The 16763-nt window shown below is 38.9% G+C and overlaps 1 protein-coding gene across 4 annotated transcripts in view; it reads left to right on the top strand.

Moving 5' to 3' along the window:
• The first annotated feature begins 2756 nt into the window (after positions 1-2756).
• The window catches only part of HNRNPD (heterogeneous nuclear ribonucleoprotein D), a 27327-nt gene continuing 13320 nt past the window's right edge, over positions 2757-16763 (top strand). Inside the window, exons 1-5 of one of the 4 annotated variants that reach the window (XM_079920963.1) lie at positions 2758-3548; positions 5394-5450; positions 14505-14673; positions 15278-15439; positions 16509-16640. In XM_079920963.1, coding sequence (XP_079777089.1) covers positions 3316-3548; positions 5394-5450; positions 14505-14673; positions 15278-15439; positions 16509-16640 — 753 coding nt within the window. In that variant the 5' untranslated portion in view covers positions 2758-3315. Of the gene's footprint in view, positions 3549-5393; positions 5451-14504; positions 14674-15277; positions 15440-16508; positions 16641-16763 lie in introns of all 4 variants that reach the window. The other 3 variants (XM_079920965.1, XM_079920964.1, XM_079920966.1) reach the window with 3 other exon arrangements.

Here is a 16763-nt window from a genome sequence, read left to right as displayed (position 1 = left end):
ATGTCATGGACACTGAGAGGGGACACGACCTCACTGCAGTGATTTGGCCAGTCTAACATAGTGCCAATATACAATCTTCAGCCCCTTAAACAGTAAATTCTTACCTATGACTATGGAATACAAGTTTGGTTCTCCCTCTTAAGGAACTTCACACACCAGCAAGTGGTTTGAGGAAGTGTTTTTATGCCACAGATGAAGTGGGATGGTGGGAAGAGACTTTTAAGTCCCTGCAAGCATACCTAGTTTGCCTGAAAGATCCTAAACCTAACAAGTTGTCATTCAGTAATTCAACCAGCAATTAGTCTATTATGTGTGTGTATGTATACATGTGTGCATGAGGGAAGAAGGATATATAGAACACATTAACTTTACTCTCCAGGAACTCATGGTCTAGTAAAATTACATATTTAGAAAAACAGAAGTAAAGATAAAGACTGTGAGAACGTATGATTAATTCTGCCTCAGAGAGTCTGGGAAGGCTTCACAGAGGTAGGAATATTTAATTGGGGTTTTGAAGGATGACTAGTTTACCAGGCAGATGAAGAACGTGAAAAGAACTAGGGTTGAAGTTAAATGGGTACTCAGAAGAATGTTGGGTGGATTTGGAACATAGGATGCAGAGGATTTGGACCATAATATGCAGGGATATGAGTGATAAGGCATCATACATACTCACATAACACATAACAAAGGTGTTAGCTTTAAAATCATTCCTACGTTTCCTGGAACTTTTAATATAAACTCCAAGAAAGTTCCTAAGTTACTGGGCTACGTGTGAATTAAAATAAACCTCTTGGGAAAGTCTATTACTAAGAGACAGGCATGTCTAAAGCTGTCTTAAAAGCAAAAGTGGCTGGGGGGGTGGTGGTGGTGGGATGAGTTGGGAGATTGGGATTGACATGTGTACACCAATATGTATAAAATGGATAACTAATAAGAACCTGCTGTATAAAAAAATAAATTAAATTAAATTAAATTTTTTTTAAAATGCAAAAGAAGCTTTTTTTAAAAAATTTATTTATTTTTGGCTGCGTTGGGTCTTCGTTGCTGCACGCAGACTTTAGTTGTGGCTCTAGGCGCATGGGCTTCAGTAGTTGTGGCGCATAGGCTTAGTTGCTCCGTGGCATGTGGGATCCTCCCAGACCAGGGCTCAAACCCGTGTCCCCCGCATTGGTAGGTGGATTGTTAACCACTGCGCCACCAGGGAAATCCCAAAAGAATTATCTTCTGAAGACAGAAGAGATTCAACAGGCACCCCCTTCAAGTGAGTTTCTTCTTAGTTGTCTCCAAGTTGGAATATTTGGTTTGAGCACAATATCCACTTTCTTCTTGGCTACTATTCCTTTTTTTAGGGGGGCCGTTCCACGCTGCATGAGGGACCTTAGTTCCCCCAACAGTGATCCAACCCCGAGCCCCCTGCAGTGGAAGGGTGGAGTCTTAACCAATGGACCGCCAGGGAAGTCCCTTGGCTACTATTTTGACAGGTGGAGACATACCTCAAGTCACTACCACTTGATCTGCGATACACATTCTTGGCACTGCCTGTGTGTGACTTACGTAATACAGGAGTTCAGTAAGATTATATTTTTAAGAAGTTTTCAGAATTTGATTTGTATTCTTGGGTTTTAATTATTCTATCATGTAAATTCTGCTAACATGACTAATTATAAAAAATTAAGTGTTTTCAGTCTTCCTTTGAGATTTTTGGATAGTGTTAATACGAATTCATTTAATTACATATTGGAAAACAAATATTTAAACTCTGCAGAGTTCTTTTCGATATTTCACACTAGTCTTCGTTTCCCCAGTGCCTGGGCACACGCTGAACAGGCAAATAATCATTTGTTGACTAAAGAAGTACCTAAAAACTTGATTTTCTTCAAGATGTAATTGCAGGAAGCAGCAAATCCCAAAGCCCGAATAATCCAGTTTCCAGCCAAGGCGCCTGGGATTTCTAGTAGGTCTATTAAAGAACTTGACTGCTACCCTGCACAAAACCCCTAGCGGTATTTAACAACAGAAAACTCCCCTAACCCACAACACAACAAACTAAGAAACCTTGTAAAGAAGATTCACAGTACAAGAGCTAAAAAACATGAACTTAAGTGAACTCTTGGTTGATCTAACAGCCTTCCTAACTCCTAGTATTTTCAAAGAATCGTGGTAGGTTTCAGGATCCTCAAATACAGCAAGCAATGCAAAACAATCCCTGTTCCTTAAAATACGCAAGTTACCTGCTTCTTCTGGAAAAATTTCAGGAGAAATGCAGGCAAGCAGAAGTGTTACTTGGAAAGCAACTCTTAAAAGTAAAGCAGCCCTAATCATCAACAGCCTCAGCCTGCCCGCCAGGGTCTGGGAAACGCGGCAGCTGCAGCCGGGGAAACCTCAATGTCACCCGGTCGCGGGCGACTACGGCGGCCGGAGGAGCTGCCGCAGTCCGTGCACGCGCACGGCCAGCCGCGGCGCCTCGCTCAGGCTACCGCGAGCCAGGCGTTCCCCGGAGTCTGTGGGACAAGGCCGACACCTCAGCGTAGCCTCCCTTCTCGGGCTGGCACCGCTAACACGCGGTGAGCAGCCGGCTGTGCGCCTCCCCTCCCCCACTCCAAATCCGCAGGCGCACAAGGCACGGGTGCCTTCCGGGAGGTGCTACCACACCCCTGCCCAACGCCGCTGCTCCCGCCCGCTGCTGGGGGTGGGGGTGGGGATTGGGGTGAGCCGACCAGGAACCCTCGGAAAAGCTGCGGCGGACGGAGGGGCCCTTCTAGCCGCGCCTTCGAAACAGCGCTCCTTGTTCTCGATGGTCTCCGCGCGGCCGTCTTATAGAACGCCATTTCCGGTTCCCTTTAAAGGCCCCACGCTGTGCGGCGCAGCGCGTGCGAGGAAGGTATAAAAGGGAGCGAGAGGGCGGGACCGAGGAGGAAGGGGAAAAAAACTAGCGGTAGAGGGGGGCGGGGGAAGTGCAAAGGGCGCGCTCGCGCGCCACGTGACCGGGACGCGCCGTTCTTCCGTCGGCCATTTTAGGTGGTCCGCGGCGGCGCCATTAAAGCGAGGAGGAGGCGAGAGCGGCTGCCGTTGCTTCTTATTCTTTTTAAGTGCGGCGGACGAGAGTGGGAGTGCGCGCCGCGCGAGAGTGGGAGGCAAGGGGGGCAGGCCGGGGAGAGGCGCAGGAGCCTTTGCAGCCACGCGCGCCTTCTCTGTCTTGTGTGCTTCGCGCGGTAGAGCGGGCGCGCGGCAGCGGCGGGGATTACTTTGCTGCTAGTTTCGGTTCGCGGTAGCGGCGGGTGTAGTCTCGGCGGCGGCGAAGGCAGTAGCACTATGTCGGAGGAGCAGTTTGGCGGGGACGGGGCGGCGGCGGCAGCAACAGCGGCGGTAGGCGGCTCGGCGGGCGAACAGGAGGGAGCCATGGTGGCGGCGGCGCAGGGGGCAGCGGCGGCGGCGGGAAGCGGAGCCGGGACCGGGGGCGGAACCGCGGCCGGAGGCACCGAAGGAGGCAGCGCCGAGTCGGAGGGGGCGAAGATCGATGCCAGTAAGAACGAGGAGGATGAAGGGTGAGTAAGGGGCGGCCCGGGATAGTCAGGCCCAACTATCCCCCCTCCCCCTCCTTCTCCCCCGCCATTAGGCCTCGTTCCCGCTCTCCCCCCGTGCTCCAGGCTCCCGTGCAGCCTCTTTGCACTGTTATCCCCTTCTCTGCGCCGGGCTCCCCCGGGGTTTCATTTCCTTCTTCCCCTGCCTGCTAATCGCCCCCTCCCCCATCACACACGTTTCCACCTTTAGCCGTCACCATGCTGCTCCCCGGCCCGCCCTTCTTCCCTCCCTCGCCTTGGGTCTCCTCCCACCGACTTAGCCGCCAGGATTTTTTCCCGCCTGTCGAGGGGTACCTTTTTTCTTTTCCCGCTGTCTTCTCTCTCCCCAGTTTCCTAAAGTCCTGGGCATAAAAACGCAGTCAGACACAAAAATCCTTTATGCCTGGATAACTAAGGTTTATTTGGTGCTTCTCACTGCAGCATCCCTAGACGATGCCATTCTTTGTAAGCACATGCTTCGGGGAACGTGTAGGTTGTCCAGCTCTGCTCCTCCCGTCTTGGCTTCAGGCCGAATGTTTTTCAGTATTTTGAGTAAGTTTCGCCTCAGCCTTTTCGTTTTTCTACTGTACACCATCGCACAACGGCTTGCTTGCATATTCCCCACTTTCTAGCCTACGGAACCAACTGGGCCTGGTGAAATTCCCCGAATCGCCTGTTGGTACGTTGGTTTTGCTCCAAGGGCTTTCCTCAAGTTCCGTGTCGGCGGAGCCTGCACTTGACTGGAGCTGTTCTACCTCCGACTTGCTGACCGCCCTTCCCCCACCCCGCAGAGTTATTCTAACCGCGCACCTTTTTCGCGCCCTCAGCTATTCGGTTCCTCAACTGTTCGTACAGATAGTGTACTCTTACCTTACTTTTTCTGTGCAATTTTCATTTTTTACAACCCACGCCGTGCCCAGAATCCTTTTTTTGGTCTCTCTTGATTTCTCCTTCCCGCTCTCACCCAGTTAAGTTACAGGAGGCCCACCAGCCTTCTCTCATAAAACGAACAAATTCTGTAATGTGCTATGGCTTTTATTCTTTTTGCAGGTTTTTAAGTAGTAACTTGTTTCCTCCGATTGGAATACGTTGTATATGTTATTTAAAGCTGCATAAAATTTTTTAGAACGCAGCGTTTGGGAGCCGGGAACAGAATATAGGAGTTAGCAGGAGGGACTAAATCAGGGGTTCTTGGTTGGGTTTTCTTATTCCCGTTACTGATCGCTGATGTTGGGTTAACGCTTCCTTTACTTTTTGTAATTGGGGTGTGTGTGTGTGTAATTTTTTCGCTGTAACAAGGAGAAAGGTGTTGGCTGGAAGGTAAAAGCAATAAAGTGTCGCTTTAACTCAATATTGGAAAACATTCTCTTTATTAGGAGAAAGCACAAGCTTTGGAGGGGGGAGAGATAAGCCCTTTGGAATATAGGATTTAATATTCTCAGCCTAGGCAGACTCTTGTCGGGCTGTTTTGCTGATTGTGCTGGCTTTGGGAGAGTGGAGGTGGGATGGGAAACGAGCTTTTCTTAATTTATCTGGAATTATCTATAGCTTAGTTTAAGAAAGGGATATGTTAAATATTTGGAAACTTAAGCCTTTTAACATTTTGGTTTCTTTCTGAATTCTGTTCTTTGGACAGAGGCACCCAAATGATTGTGTAACTTACTGTTTGGGGCGGGCTTTCTGTTGATTTTTCAAGTCACAAAGCAGCTGCCTTTGTAGTTATCTACTGTTGAACCGAAGTGTAAATGAATTAAAGTTTTTAACCCTAACAATGTCAAAAACTAAAACTAGAATTTTGATTGGTTGCTGTACCGGTTGTTAATTCCCTAGCCATTCAAACTCCTCCCCACGACACTCTGAAGCAGCGACGGCACAGCGGGAAGAATGGTAAAACTTTTAAATTTTATTTCTGTAATATAAAGGTTTCAATAGTCATAACATGTGGAGGCTGTGTATTGGTTAGTTGCCCATTGATTCCCAGGAAATTCTAGACTTTAGTACAGTAGGATATTTTGTACCTGGGATATAAAACCTTTTTAGGCATCATGTGTGATCTTTGGGCAAAATTGATGCCATTACATGGTTTTTGGTCTGTGGTAATGCATGTAATTGTGGTTTGGCCAATTAAAGCTTAATATAATTAGTAATGATATTTTTATATTTGGGCAAGAAAGAGTAATTTTAAATTTGATTTGTTTTAAGACAAAAAATTTTTCGTGTAATTCTAAGTTTAATGTTATACGTGAAGATTATCTGCTACAATAAAGTGTTGTGTGTTTAAAATGTATTGCATGTTATACTGAAATATTCTGGAAATGTCAGTAGTAAAACATTTTTAAAGTAGTTATGTATATGCAAAAATGACATTTTTTAAAAATCACCAACCATATTTGTAAATAGAACTTTAATAAGAATTGCACATGTACTATTAAAGGCGTGCTGATGTGGCTTTCCACTACAGCTTAAATCAGATTTTTAGATTTTCAGTGTGATTTGGTTGGAATGTTAATTACAGTTGGTTGGTTGACTGACGTGTATTCACAATTGCATGACTTTTTGAAAGGCTGGTAGATTGAGTATTGTTCTTTTTATCCCTCCTCTTCCCCTAAATGTCAGTATTTCTGCCTTAAGGATCATGTTTGAGTTTTCCAGGAGTTTGTATCTACCACCACTGGAGTTTAGAGGGCCAGTAACTTGCAGATAGTTGACTTAACATCTGTACAAACAACATTCTTAAGAGCCCAGTTGGGACAGTATTTACATTTTACAGGAGCTTATTATTTTCTTTAACTGAAATCTGTCCAGTTTTATATTGGAGGTAAAGTGTGACATACAGAATAAAAGTTGTTTGTTTTTTTTTTTTTTTTTTTTTGGCCGCGCCACTGGGGATCTTCCCCGAGACCAGGGATTGAACCCGTGCCCCCTGTATTGGGAGCATGGAATCTTAACCACTGGACTGCCAGGGAAGTCCCCAGAATAAAAGTTTTATGATGGAAATTATTCTATTTGGTCCTGTGATAGTTCAATTTCACTGCTAGGTAATAGTGGCAAACTAAATAAGAAATTATAACTGTACTTGACTTTATTACTCCATTACATATTTCAAATATGTAAGCAATTATTTTCAGTAATTTGAAAGGCTCGTAAACTTACGTTTAAAGGTTGTTGCTTTGACGCTTGCAGAAATTATATGTGGTCTGTTAGTTAATACTGTAACTTTGCAAGTTTCTTGAACTCTTAGGAAAAATGGACAATTAAATATTTATGGTTAATGAACATTTTAGATCATGAGGTTTACTTTGAGTTTACGTTTAACAAATATTTTCATTTCTAAAGTTTAATATTTGACTTTTAAAATAACGTACCCCCGCGTGCCACAACAAATTTCCTGCGTGCCGCAGCTAAGACCCGGCGCAGCCAAATAAATAAATATTTTTTAAAAATTACTCTCCTGTCAGCCTCATCCTTTACACGTATTCTTGTTTTTCTTTCTGAACAAAAAGCCCTCAAGACTTAATCTTTTTGATGTCTGCACTTGCCACCCTATCTGTTCTCTGTCTCCCAGTTTGAGGGAAATTGGGCAGAAGTTTCATAATAGTGGTGAGGGTAAGACTGGTTACTAGATATAAAATCTAAATTTAATTTCTTAAACACATTTCTGTGTGCGAATCTTTTTACAATTCTAACTTGAGACTGAAGTGAATTATAATTTCATCCTAAAACTATTTAAAAAATCAATTTGTTGCAGACTTAAGTGTTTTTTTTAATACAAGAATAAACAGCTATTTTGAGGAGGACATGCTTGTTATACCTCTAGTGGAGTAAAGTGTTTCCACAGTTTACTATGGACCTTTAGAGTAATTATTCACTTCCATAGTAAATGCCTTCCTGAGTTCATCTCATTATAATTTTTCCAACTTTATCATCCCTAGTTTTTACTTAAAAGCAATTGCACTGAGATTGCCTATTTTGGTGTGAACTCATTATGTCCTCTATAGGGCTATGATCCTTTCAGTGTGTAGGTACTTTAAAATTAGTGTCTGGCAAAATATGCATCCCATGTATAGCAAGCTACCTGGAGACAGAGTTTTTACTTTCTCATGATTATTGGGGAACTGTAATATTGTAGTAGCTTGCAATTTTACAAGGTAGGTACATTGACTTGCCTGCATTGGGTTAGGTAAGAAGCAGAATAATCCTGTTCATTTATGAGCCAAAGTACAGCAATACTTTTCTAATAACAGGACTGTTGATCTAGTTCTATAACCATTAGTGTATAAACCCAAGTGTGATTCTTCCTGTTTGAGGATTTTGTGAATTAATTGTGCTGTAGGTTGTCTCCTGTCTTAATTTTTAAGAAATGGGTTTACCTAACACTTTGTTGTTTTAAATATTTGAGATTATAATCTATACCCTAGTGCTTCTGGGGCATCTTGAACATTGTTTGCTTTGTAGAAGAGCAGTTACTTTTAGATAAAGCAGTCTTAACGCCAAATTTACGGGCCTTTGATTCCTAAGTTGGATTTACTGTAAAGTTGAGACCCTGAGTACATGGGTCTGAATTTTGGCATTCTTGGGAATCTTTGACAAGTTTCCTGGGTTAATTGTAGTAGTGAATGCCCCCAGATTTGAGATGATTAACACCTAAGGAAGGAGTACTAAATTCTTTTCATTTCAAATTCTTATTTATCATGAAGGATACTAAAAATCACTTGACCTTTTGGGTTTGGAATTGGAGAATATCATTGAAGTTTTTGAGTGCTGCTTTTTGAGATAAATATACTTGTGGCCCCTTCTATAAATTAAGTGTATATTTTGTATTTTTTTTTTTAAACATTGCTTGGGTGTTGTCATCTGTAAGGGTGCACTTAATATAAGAAGGTTTTGAATCTGCTATTGTGTGTGATTCATGGCCAACATGGAGAATGATTAGTTTTAGCTTGAAAGCATTTAAAAAGTAATAGAATAATAACTTTTTCCCTATTCCGATTAAACCTGTGCACCTCGAGTGTGTGCAGATTCACAAATGGAGTGAAACAACTTTAGTTCTCCTTCAACGTTTTAGTAGATAGGGCACTGAACTGGATGCTGGAAGCGTGGGATCTGTTTCTGTTACTTCACTTCCAACAGTGTGGTCTCAGGTAATATAACATGTTCGTTACTTGGTTTGCTGATTTGTGTGTTGGAAACAATGCTCACCACAGGAAGATTGACTACATAGCCTGCTTTCATAGCTTGTGTGTATTTATCCTGTGCCTTAATAGTTGATACTGCCAGTGGTTTACTCCTGTGGAGTAAAGGTAAGCATGTTTTAGTTTTTGGAGTATTACATATTGTACATTGGAGCTAGACGTTTAAGACTGTTTGGGGGTGGAGTGGGGAGACACGTATTATTGCTAGCAGTGTTTGGCCAATAATCAAGGTGGTAGTTTTTAAGTATTGAGTCCTATTCTGTAAGCTCCTGCTTATCTAGACTTGAAACTACCATAAAGTCCAAACAGCCAGGAAACTCAACTCTAGTTTCCCTACCCCAAGTCTTGTGAGAATGATAGATAAAAAACTATCAGTTAATACACTCAAAAATTAACCAATAATGTCATGAAATGAATCTTACATAATTTTCCCCTTATATTATGTGATTTTAAAGCATTGCAAGATTCTGAAATTCCACCAAGAAAGGTAAAAAGCATTTTCTGAGTTTAGGGTTGATATTTAAATCGGTTTCTAATAAAAAAAAAACTTTATAGAATTGTGAATGTGTAGTAATCTCAGTTAACCAGAACCTTAACCTCTAGGTTAAGGAAATCCCATTCCTTAACCTCTAGGTAGAGGAGAGTTTACCTTATAAAGCTGATTGAGAGTTTATTTTAAAAGTAAAAATACAAGATGTCATTCCTGCCTGGGAATGAAATGAAGAAAAGGGGAGATTTTGGGTTAAACATTTAAAGTTTATTCAAAAACCGTCATGTTTATTAGCTATTATGTTTCAACTCACATTTTTAGTCATTTAAGTTCATTCAAAGTATGAAGAAATGAGATCTAATATATTACCTAGAGGAATTAATCTTTTTTATTGACTTGTTAAGAGTTTGTCAAACTGTTTCCAAGAGTATTTTTTATACAGATTCTAAAATGATACCATGTAATACTACCTAGTTGCAAAAAAGTAACCCCCTCCCCATTTTAGGTTAACTACTGATTTAATTTTAAACTAAATCTATATTTTATAAGGAAAATAAATACTCATTTCTTATCTGTTGTTGAGATTTCACTATACTTAATGTCATTTTAGGATTGTAAAGGAATAATTTTAAGGATAAAATACCAGAAGTTTTATTTAAATAAGGATTAGTGGTATGCTTGAGTAACATTACTCGAAAAGGTGACAGTGATTGGCCAGTTATGTTGTGTACTTGAAATGTATATCAGATCGACATGCTGTTGTAGTTTTTAAACTGTCAGAATTTGTTATGAAACCACATATGGAAGGCCATGAGTTGTTAGGAAGTGTTTAAAAGTTACAGAATCCTTTTTTTCCCTTTCCAAAATTGGGAAAAAGTGTAATGATGTGTTTATCATTTACCTTGAGTAGGGTAGTAGGGCCAAGTGTCTTTATATAAAAAATACTTACTGTTGAGTAGAGTGTTAAACCTAGAGACCTCAGTAGTATTGAGAGTAAAGTTCTTAGATGGGAAAAAACAGTATTTCCACCAGCCAGCACTGCTCCATATATATTGCTGTTTATATTTTGAAATTATTCCTTACTGAAGTTACTGGCATTTATGTAGAGTACAGACAAGTCATCAGTGTGATTTTGGAACTACATTTTATTTAAGAGCTTAGAAAACCTAATTTCCAGTCTGTAGTTTTTACATGGTATATTTAAAATTTCTGGGTTAAGTCTTTAGCATTAAAACTAATCTTAGGATCCATTTATGTAAAACTCATCCTGGCCGTTTCCCTTTAATGTTGGAAACTTCATATAGCTCATGCAGATTAAAAAAAATTTAAGCCATTGAATAAGTGAAAAAACTGCTTTATTTAGATTGTGCTCTGTCCCTACTAAATAGTAATTTATTTCTATTGAGCACTTGGGATGTGTTAGACCATGTTCTGTGCCATTTAAATCCTCACTGCAGATAGAGGTAAGCTCTTAGTTCTGGAGGAAGGATTTAAACCCCAAGCAGTTTGGCTTACTGCCTCTAAATGTACTTCCTCTCGAGGAGAATGTCCCACAAAGCAACCTAAATTCTCATTTGGAGAGTTATCTGCACTGAGTTGTATAACTTTGTGCCTGTCATTTAATATTATAGTATGGTATAATGTCAGTATCTATAAGGCAAGAATATTTCAATTGTTGAGTAGGTGTTTTAAGTTGAATACTATATTGCCTTTGGGGTGCTAAATAACTTTACAGATAGGATTAAGAAATTAAACTTCGTTGATAATGTAGGTAAAGTCCTACACTTTAATTGGGATTATTGATTCACTTAGAAGTAATGATCAAATTTTAAGCTTGTATTGCAGTATTAGGGGCCCATTTCTGCTACTTGAACAAGTCCTGTGCTGTAGTTTTAACTTGTGCTGCTCAGGATTTTTCTGAAGTTCCAGCTCTCCTTCATTGTAAAGTGTTTTGCACATCTCTGCAGGGGTGAAAGCAACTTGGAAGTCAGTCTTTGTGTTCAAGGCAGCAAAGGTAATCTGGACAGACACTAGGTATTGTGTTTTAAGCAAGATACAGTAATATAAAATATAGAAAGTTTAAATTGATACCATCTTATATATACCATCCTATAATTTGAGGCAGAGCATGTCAGAATGCTGCTGTTTTAGAGAGGCTAAAATAAGTTCCCATTTATCCAGAATTAAGATAACACTTTTTCTTATTTGTTACACATGTATATTTTGGTGTGTCTACTGAGTAAAAATGGGGTGAATTTATTCAATATGCTAGATTTAGTAAAGATAGAATGAATTTGGTACAGTATGTGTTCATTGTAGTATATCCACCTGTCTGGTTAGGTTATCAGTTGTGCAGCACCCTTATTAGAGCAGAAGAAAACGAGTGCTTTGGGGCTGCCAAAACGTAATGAATTTGTCTCAAAAAAGAGCTAGTTAGGCTCTTGCTCAGAGGCTGTTTACTTTTACTTCACCCCAAATTTGAAAAGTTTGAGTGCCAGCTAACTTCCTAAAAAATGAAAGGGGGGGAAGCATTTTAGAATAGCAGCTGCTGATTAATCTGGCAAAAATGAAAACTAGAACTTGTTAAAAGAGCTAAGAAATAAGATGCACTTAGTGTATTAATAAATAGTTCTCTAAGTTCAGAAGACCCTACGGGCATGCTATAGTAGCATAGTGTGTTAGTGGTGACTGACTCAATGTTAAATCATGATTACTCTATTTGATTAGGAAGGCAGAAGAGTGTGTGTGATATGCCATAGGAAAAAAAAAATCATTCCAAGTAATTGAAGGTTAAAAACAATTGGGGAGAGAGATTAGGAAGGCAGGCAATGCTTGAAGGAAGGTAGACTATTTGACTTCTCATTCTCTAAAGGTGCTGGATAGCTGAAGTTTTACTACATATTTTGCTCTAATTTTTTGAGAAACAGTAGTCATTCTACGGATGTATAAATTATAGTTGACTAGGACATTTATATTCTGGATAAATGAGATTTGATTGTTTAAGAAGGATAGCCTCTTCGGTGACCTTTTTTAACTCTAAGGTAGACACATTTAACAACTTCTTTACTCAAGACTATATTAAACGTGGAAAGTTTCTTTCAGTAAGAGAACACTTACTGGGCCAGTTGATGAATTAGTATGCTTATCTAGTATTTAAGAAAACTGACTCCCAATGTTGAGAAAAAGTTTGGGGTTTGTGAATTAAAGAACGTGCCTCATTCTTGATTTATTTCTTTGTAATTATTTTTTGTTAATTTTAAATTGAGGACACAACTCAATATAAATATTGCCTTGGTTAAATAAAATCAAAACTAGTTCTGTCTCTGAGGAACAGACCAAACACACAGAATTTTCTTTCATTTCAATTTTATTTTTTTTTTAAAAGACTTCTGTTATTCTCTTCAAACTGTTAAATTATCGATGGAAAGTTTCTGTAATAATCACAGAAGTGGTAATTTAATAGTTAAATTTCAATTGAAGTTTCTATCTAGAACTTTCCATGAATATCTGAGCAAGAGGTCATTACCTTGAAGTCCGTTTCTTTCTCATCCTTAAAAAGATAGCAGTGTTCTCTTCACCTTGAAAGAGTAAATGTTGGTAATGTACTTTCATCTATGAAGGAAGTGCTCTGGATTGTTAGGTTAAAAATAAAGGTGCTTAAGGCAATTTAAGTAACTTGGACTGGATATTATTTCACTGGATATGAAAGAAAATGTAATTGAGAAAATACCTCAACTTTTTTTCCCCATGGAATTGGCAGTAAACATTAATAAACAATAATACCTGTACAATATTGTGGGTGTTTTGTTATGCTCATTTGATTATAAAATATAAAAAGTTAATAAAAGTTACTTGAAGCATGGAAATTTTATTAGCAGAAGTCCTGAATGTAAAGCATATAAATAGCCCAGCTCTAGAATACAGGTACAAGTTGAAAACCTAACCTAAACGGGAAGCACACTATATGCCTAAAAATAAGACTTCTTTTGCGTTAACTTTATTAGAAGTAAGAACAAGTCTGATAAAAATAATAAGAACAGTAACACCTCAGTTAATCTGGCATCTTTAGGTTAAGCAGAAGCAAGATCTTATTCTAGGGATAGACTTTGTTCTCTTGTTGCAAGAATTGGCTTTAGTGGCGATATCCTAAAAAGCCCACAAGATGGAGATGTTCCTGCTTTAATTTCTTTTCAGAGCTGGAAGTTAGCACCACACCCCCATCGCCACCCCTCCCCCGACCCACTGCAGTTGCAAAGATAGAAGTCATTGACCAAGCATGATTTTATTCTGATGGTGAAATTGATTTTTAGCCCTCACATAACAAATTCTGACAGTTTATCCTTAAAATAACAATCTCTAGTCCTGTCTCTTTAAAGGGTAGGAGGGAGGTATATGTTAGCTCTTTTGTGGGAGTGGGTAAAGGGGGCAGATGTAAAAGGGATCACAGAGCTGCCAGGTCTGAGCTTTATGGCCTTTTGCTGTAATAAAAGTAAGATGTCACTTTAAATTATTTTGGGGGAGGGGATGCATTTTTGGTTTTAAAGTGTCTTGGTGGTTTCCACTTACCACCTGTCACTTTTAGCGTTTTAAAGGTTTAAATATTTTATTGCTGGTTAACTGAGGTTCTACTGGAAATAAATCATCTAGGTTAATTAGTGGATTGTGCTTCAGTGGGTAATTTTTTTGTTCATTAAATTGCTTACGTGATTACTTTTGTCTTTATTAAGGATTCTTAGCACATCGAAAAACTTGGTTTACAACTTAATTGTGAGACTTTCCCATTTTATGTGCTAAGAGTTTTGTTAATGAGAGAACAGTTAAGAAAGGAGCTTCAGCATAGACACGCTAGTTACTGTGATTAATGGGGACCTCATAGCCTTTTTATAAGTTTAATAAAGATTTGGAAGAGAAATTTCAAGGTGAAATTCTGTTTTGCTGTTACCAGTATTTAACTTGTAATTTAAGAAAGACAGTGTATACTGTTTTTACTTTGGGGATACATTTCTCTCTTTGGCAAGTCAAAAGACTTAATCTGCTGCTTGCTCCCTATTTTGTAATTATGCAGGCACAGTAGTGACAAACAAAACTTTCCATAACTGTAATAGGGTGTTCTTGATATGTGGTTATGTAGGAAGAGTGACATTTTAATACACTGCCCAGTAAATTGGTGCAGTTTCGGGGAAGTATTATTGATGTGGATACTTAAGGCAAAATTAAAAAATTTTTTTAGCATTTTAATATTGCTTTTTGTCTTTACAGGAAAATGTTTATAGGAGGCCTTAGCTGGGACACTACAAAGAAAGATCTGAAGGACTACTTCTCCAAATTTGGTGAAGTCGTAGACTGCACTCTGAAGTTAGATCCTATCACAGGGCGATCAAGGGGTTTTGGCTTTGTGCTATTTAAAGAGTCGGAGAGTGTAGATAAGGTAGTGTGCCATGTGTTCTAATCAGTTAATAATGTAAAATATGTGAATAGTTTGATACAATTAATCTGCCTATTTGTGATTTCCCCTTTTGCAGTCATACGAAGGAAGAGATAACAGCTCTTGCCAATATGTTTTATGAAGAGTCAGATTCAAGAATTTTTTACTGAAAACTTCCTGTGTGTCAGGCTCTATTGTATTAAAATTAATTTTAAAAACCTTAAAGATGCCTAATTAGAAGGATATGCTGTGTTAAGTTCACAGAAATACAGATTTTGAAATTTGCTAGGCAAGAAACTTCTGACTGAATCATTTTACATTTTAGTCTTTAGGCTACAGAGAAGTAGCAATCATGCTTATATTGCTAAATAGTTAAAGGCATGGTGGTTGTCTAGTAATTGATTAACTCCTCATTCTTACTGACCTTTAGGTTTAAACATTGGTATATATTAGCTAATATCACATCACCACAATTGACAGTTTAATAGTGAGCTGGTCAACATATGCCTGGCATTAGCTATATTTAACTATAATTATTTTTAAGTAAGTTAATAATCTCTGAACTTAAGATATACATCTTTCAAATGAAAAATTTCAATTTCCTTAGGTCATGGATCAGAAAGAACATAAATTGAATGGGAAGGTGATTGATCCTAAGAGGGCCAAAGCCATGAAAACAAAAGAGCCTGTTAAAAAAATTTTTGTTGGTGGCCTTTCTCCAGATACACCTGAAGAGAAAATAAGGGAGTACTTTGGTGGTTTTGGTGAGGTATGTGATAATATTTTGACCTAGTTTTTGTTAAAATTAGTGTGAATATAATTGTCACATTATAGGTTTTTCACTGGGTTTTCCAAAGTTGTTTTGAAGTTTGGACAGATTATGTGATTTGTTTTGAAATAAGGACAGTATAAATACATTATTAGCAGGTCTTTGAAGGTTAGATGATTGCATTTTCTAGTTTATTGAGGAACTATTGTATGCATAGCATCCTTGGGCATACCATACACAAAGATGAAGTAGACATTTTCTTATTGTGGAATTGATTGGATTAGTAGAAAGCTATAAACGAGGAAGACATTCAGGTTGGATTACCTGAGATGTAGAAGGAAATGGTTCAGTTGAGAATAGGGAAGAAATAAACTAACAATAGGGTGTAATGCCTTCTCAGTTTAAGCACATGTGTATGTGCAAATTTTATGAGGCTAATTATAGACTTAGATTCCTTTTATGAATTAATGATTTAAAGCTAGGTTGAGAAATTTGTGGCTTTTGGACCCAAATACAGCCTGCAGACATCCTTGGTTTGATTCAAGCAGAACATATTGCATGTTGTTAGTATTTGGGAATTGAGATATTTCCCACAAAAATCTGTATATTTAGCTTTTCTTCAGTATTTGTAAGAGCAGGTGACATTGGAACTGCCTTCTTGCCTGGCAACAGCCGTCTAAGATGGAGTAGCAACTTCCACCTTTGGTTGCTCATACGTTCTCCAGTTTTCAGTGATCCTCACCATTCCCCATTTTCTCCCAAACACAGTCAGTTTTATTGTTTTTCTTAAAATTGACTGTTTCCTTCTGCTTGTGCTTGGTGGGTGGGCGGGCATTTGAGTTTGTGACCCTTGAATTAGGTAGCAAGTGTCAATACCCTATGAACCTTTTTTTATAAACAGGTTTAACAACTTTTTAGGTGGAATGCATATTCTAATTCGAAGACTTTTTAAAAGATTAAAATAAACAGACACAATATAGAACAAGGGCAAAATGCATGTTTTCTTTGTGCATTTTCCCCACTAAACTTACAAATTAAGGTGTTAAAACTTTTTTTTTTTGATAATCAGGTTGAATCCATAGAGCTCCCCATGGACAACAAGACCAATAAGAGGCGTGGATTCTGCTTTATTACCTTTAAGGAAGAGGAACCAGTGAAGAAGATAATGGAAAAGAAATACCACAATGTTGGTCTTAGTAAAGTAAGTTAAGCATCCAATTACTTGTAGAGAATACTAGCTGTTGTAAAGAGTTCAGTCATCTAAACTTTCTGTAAAGGCTTCAGTTTGTATGCTTGTGCTTTAAAGACGTCTCATTGACTCCTT

The sequence above is a fragment of the Stenella coeruleoalba genome (assembly GCF_951394435.1).
Source record: "Stenella coeruleoalba genome assembly, chromosome: 4".
In the NCBI taxonomy this organism is placed as follows: domain Eukaryota; kingdom Metazoa; phylum Chordata; class Mammalia; order Artiodactyla; family Delphinidae; genus Stenella; species Stenella coeruleoalba.
This window is presented reverse-complemented; position numbering and strand designations above follow the sequence as displayed.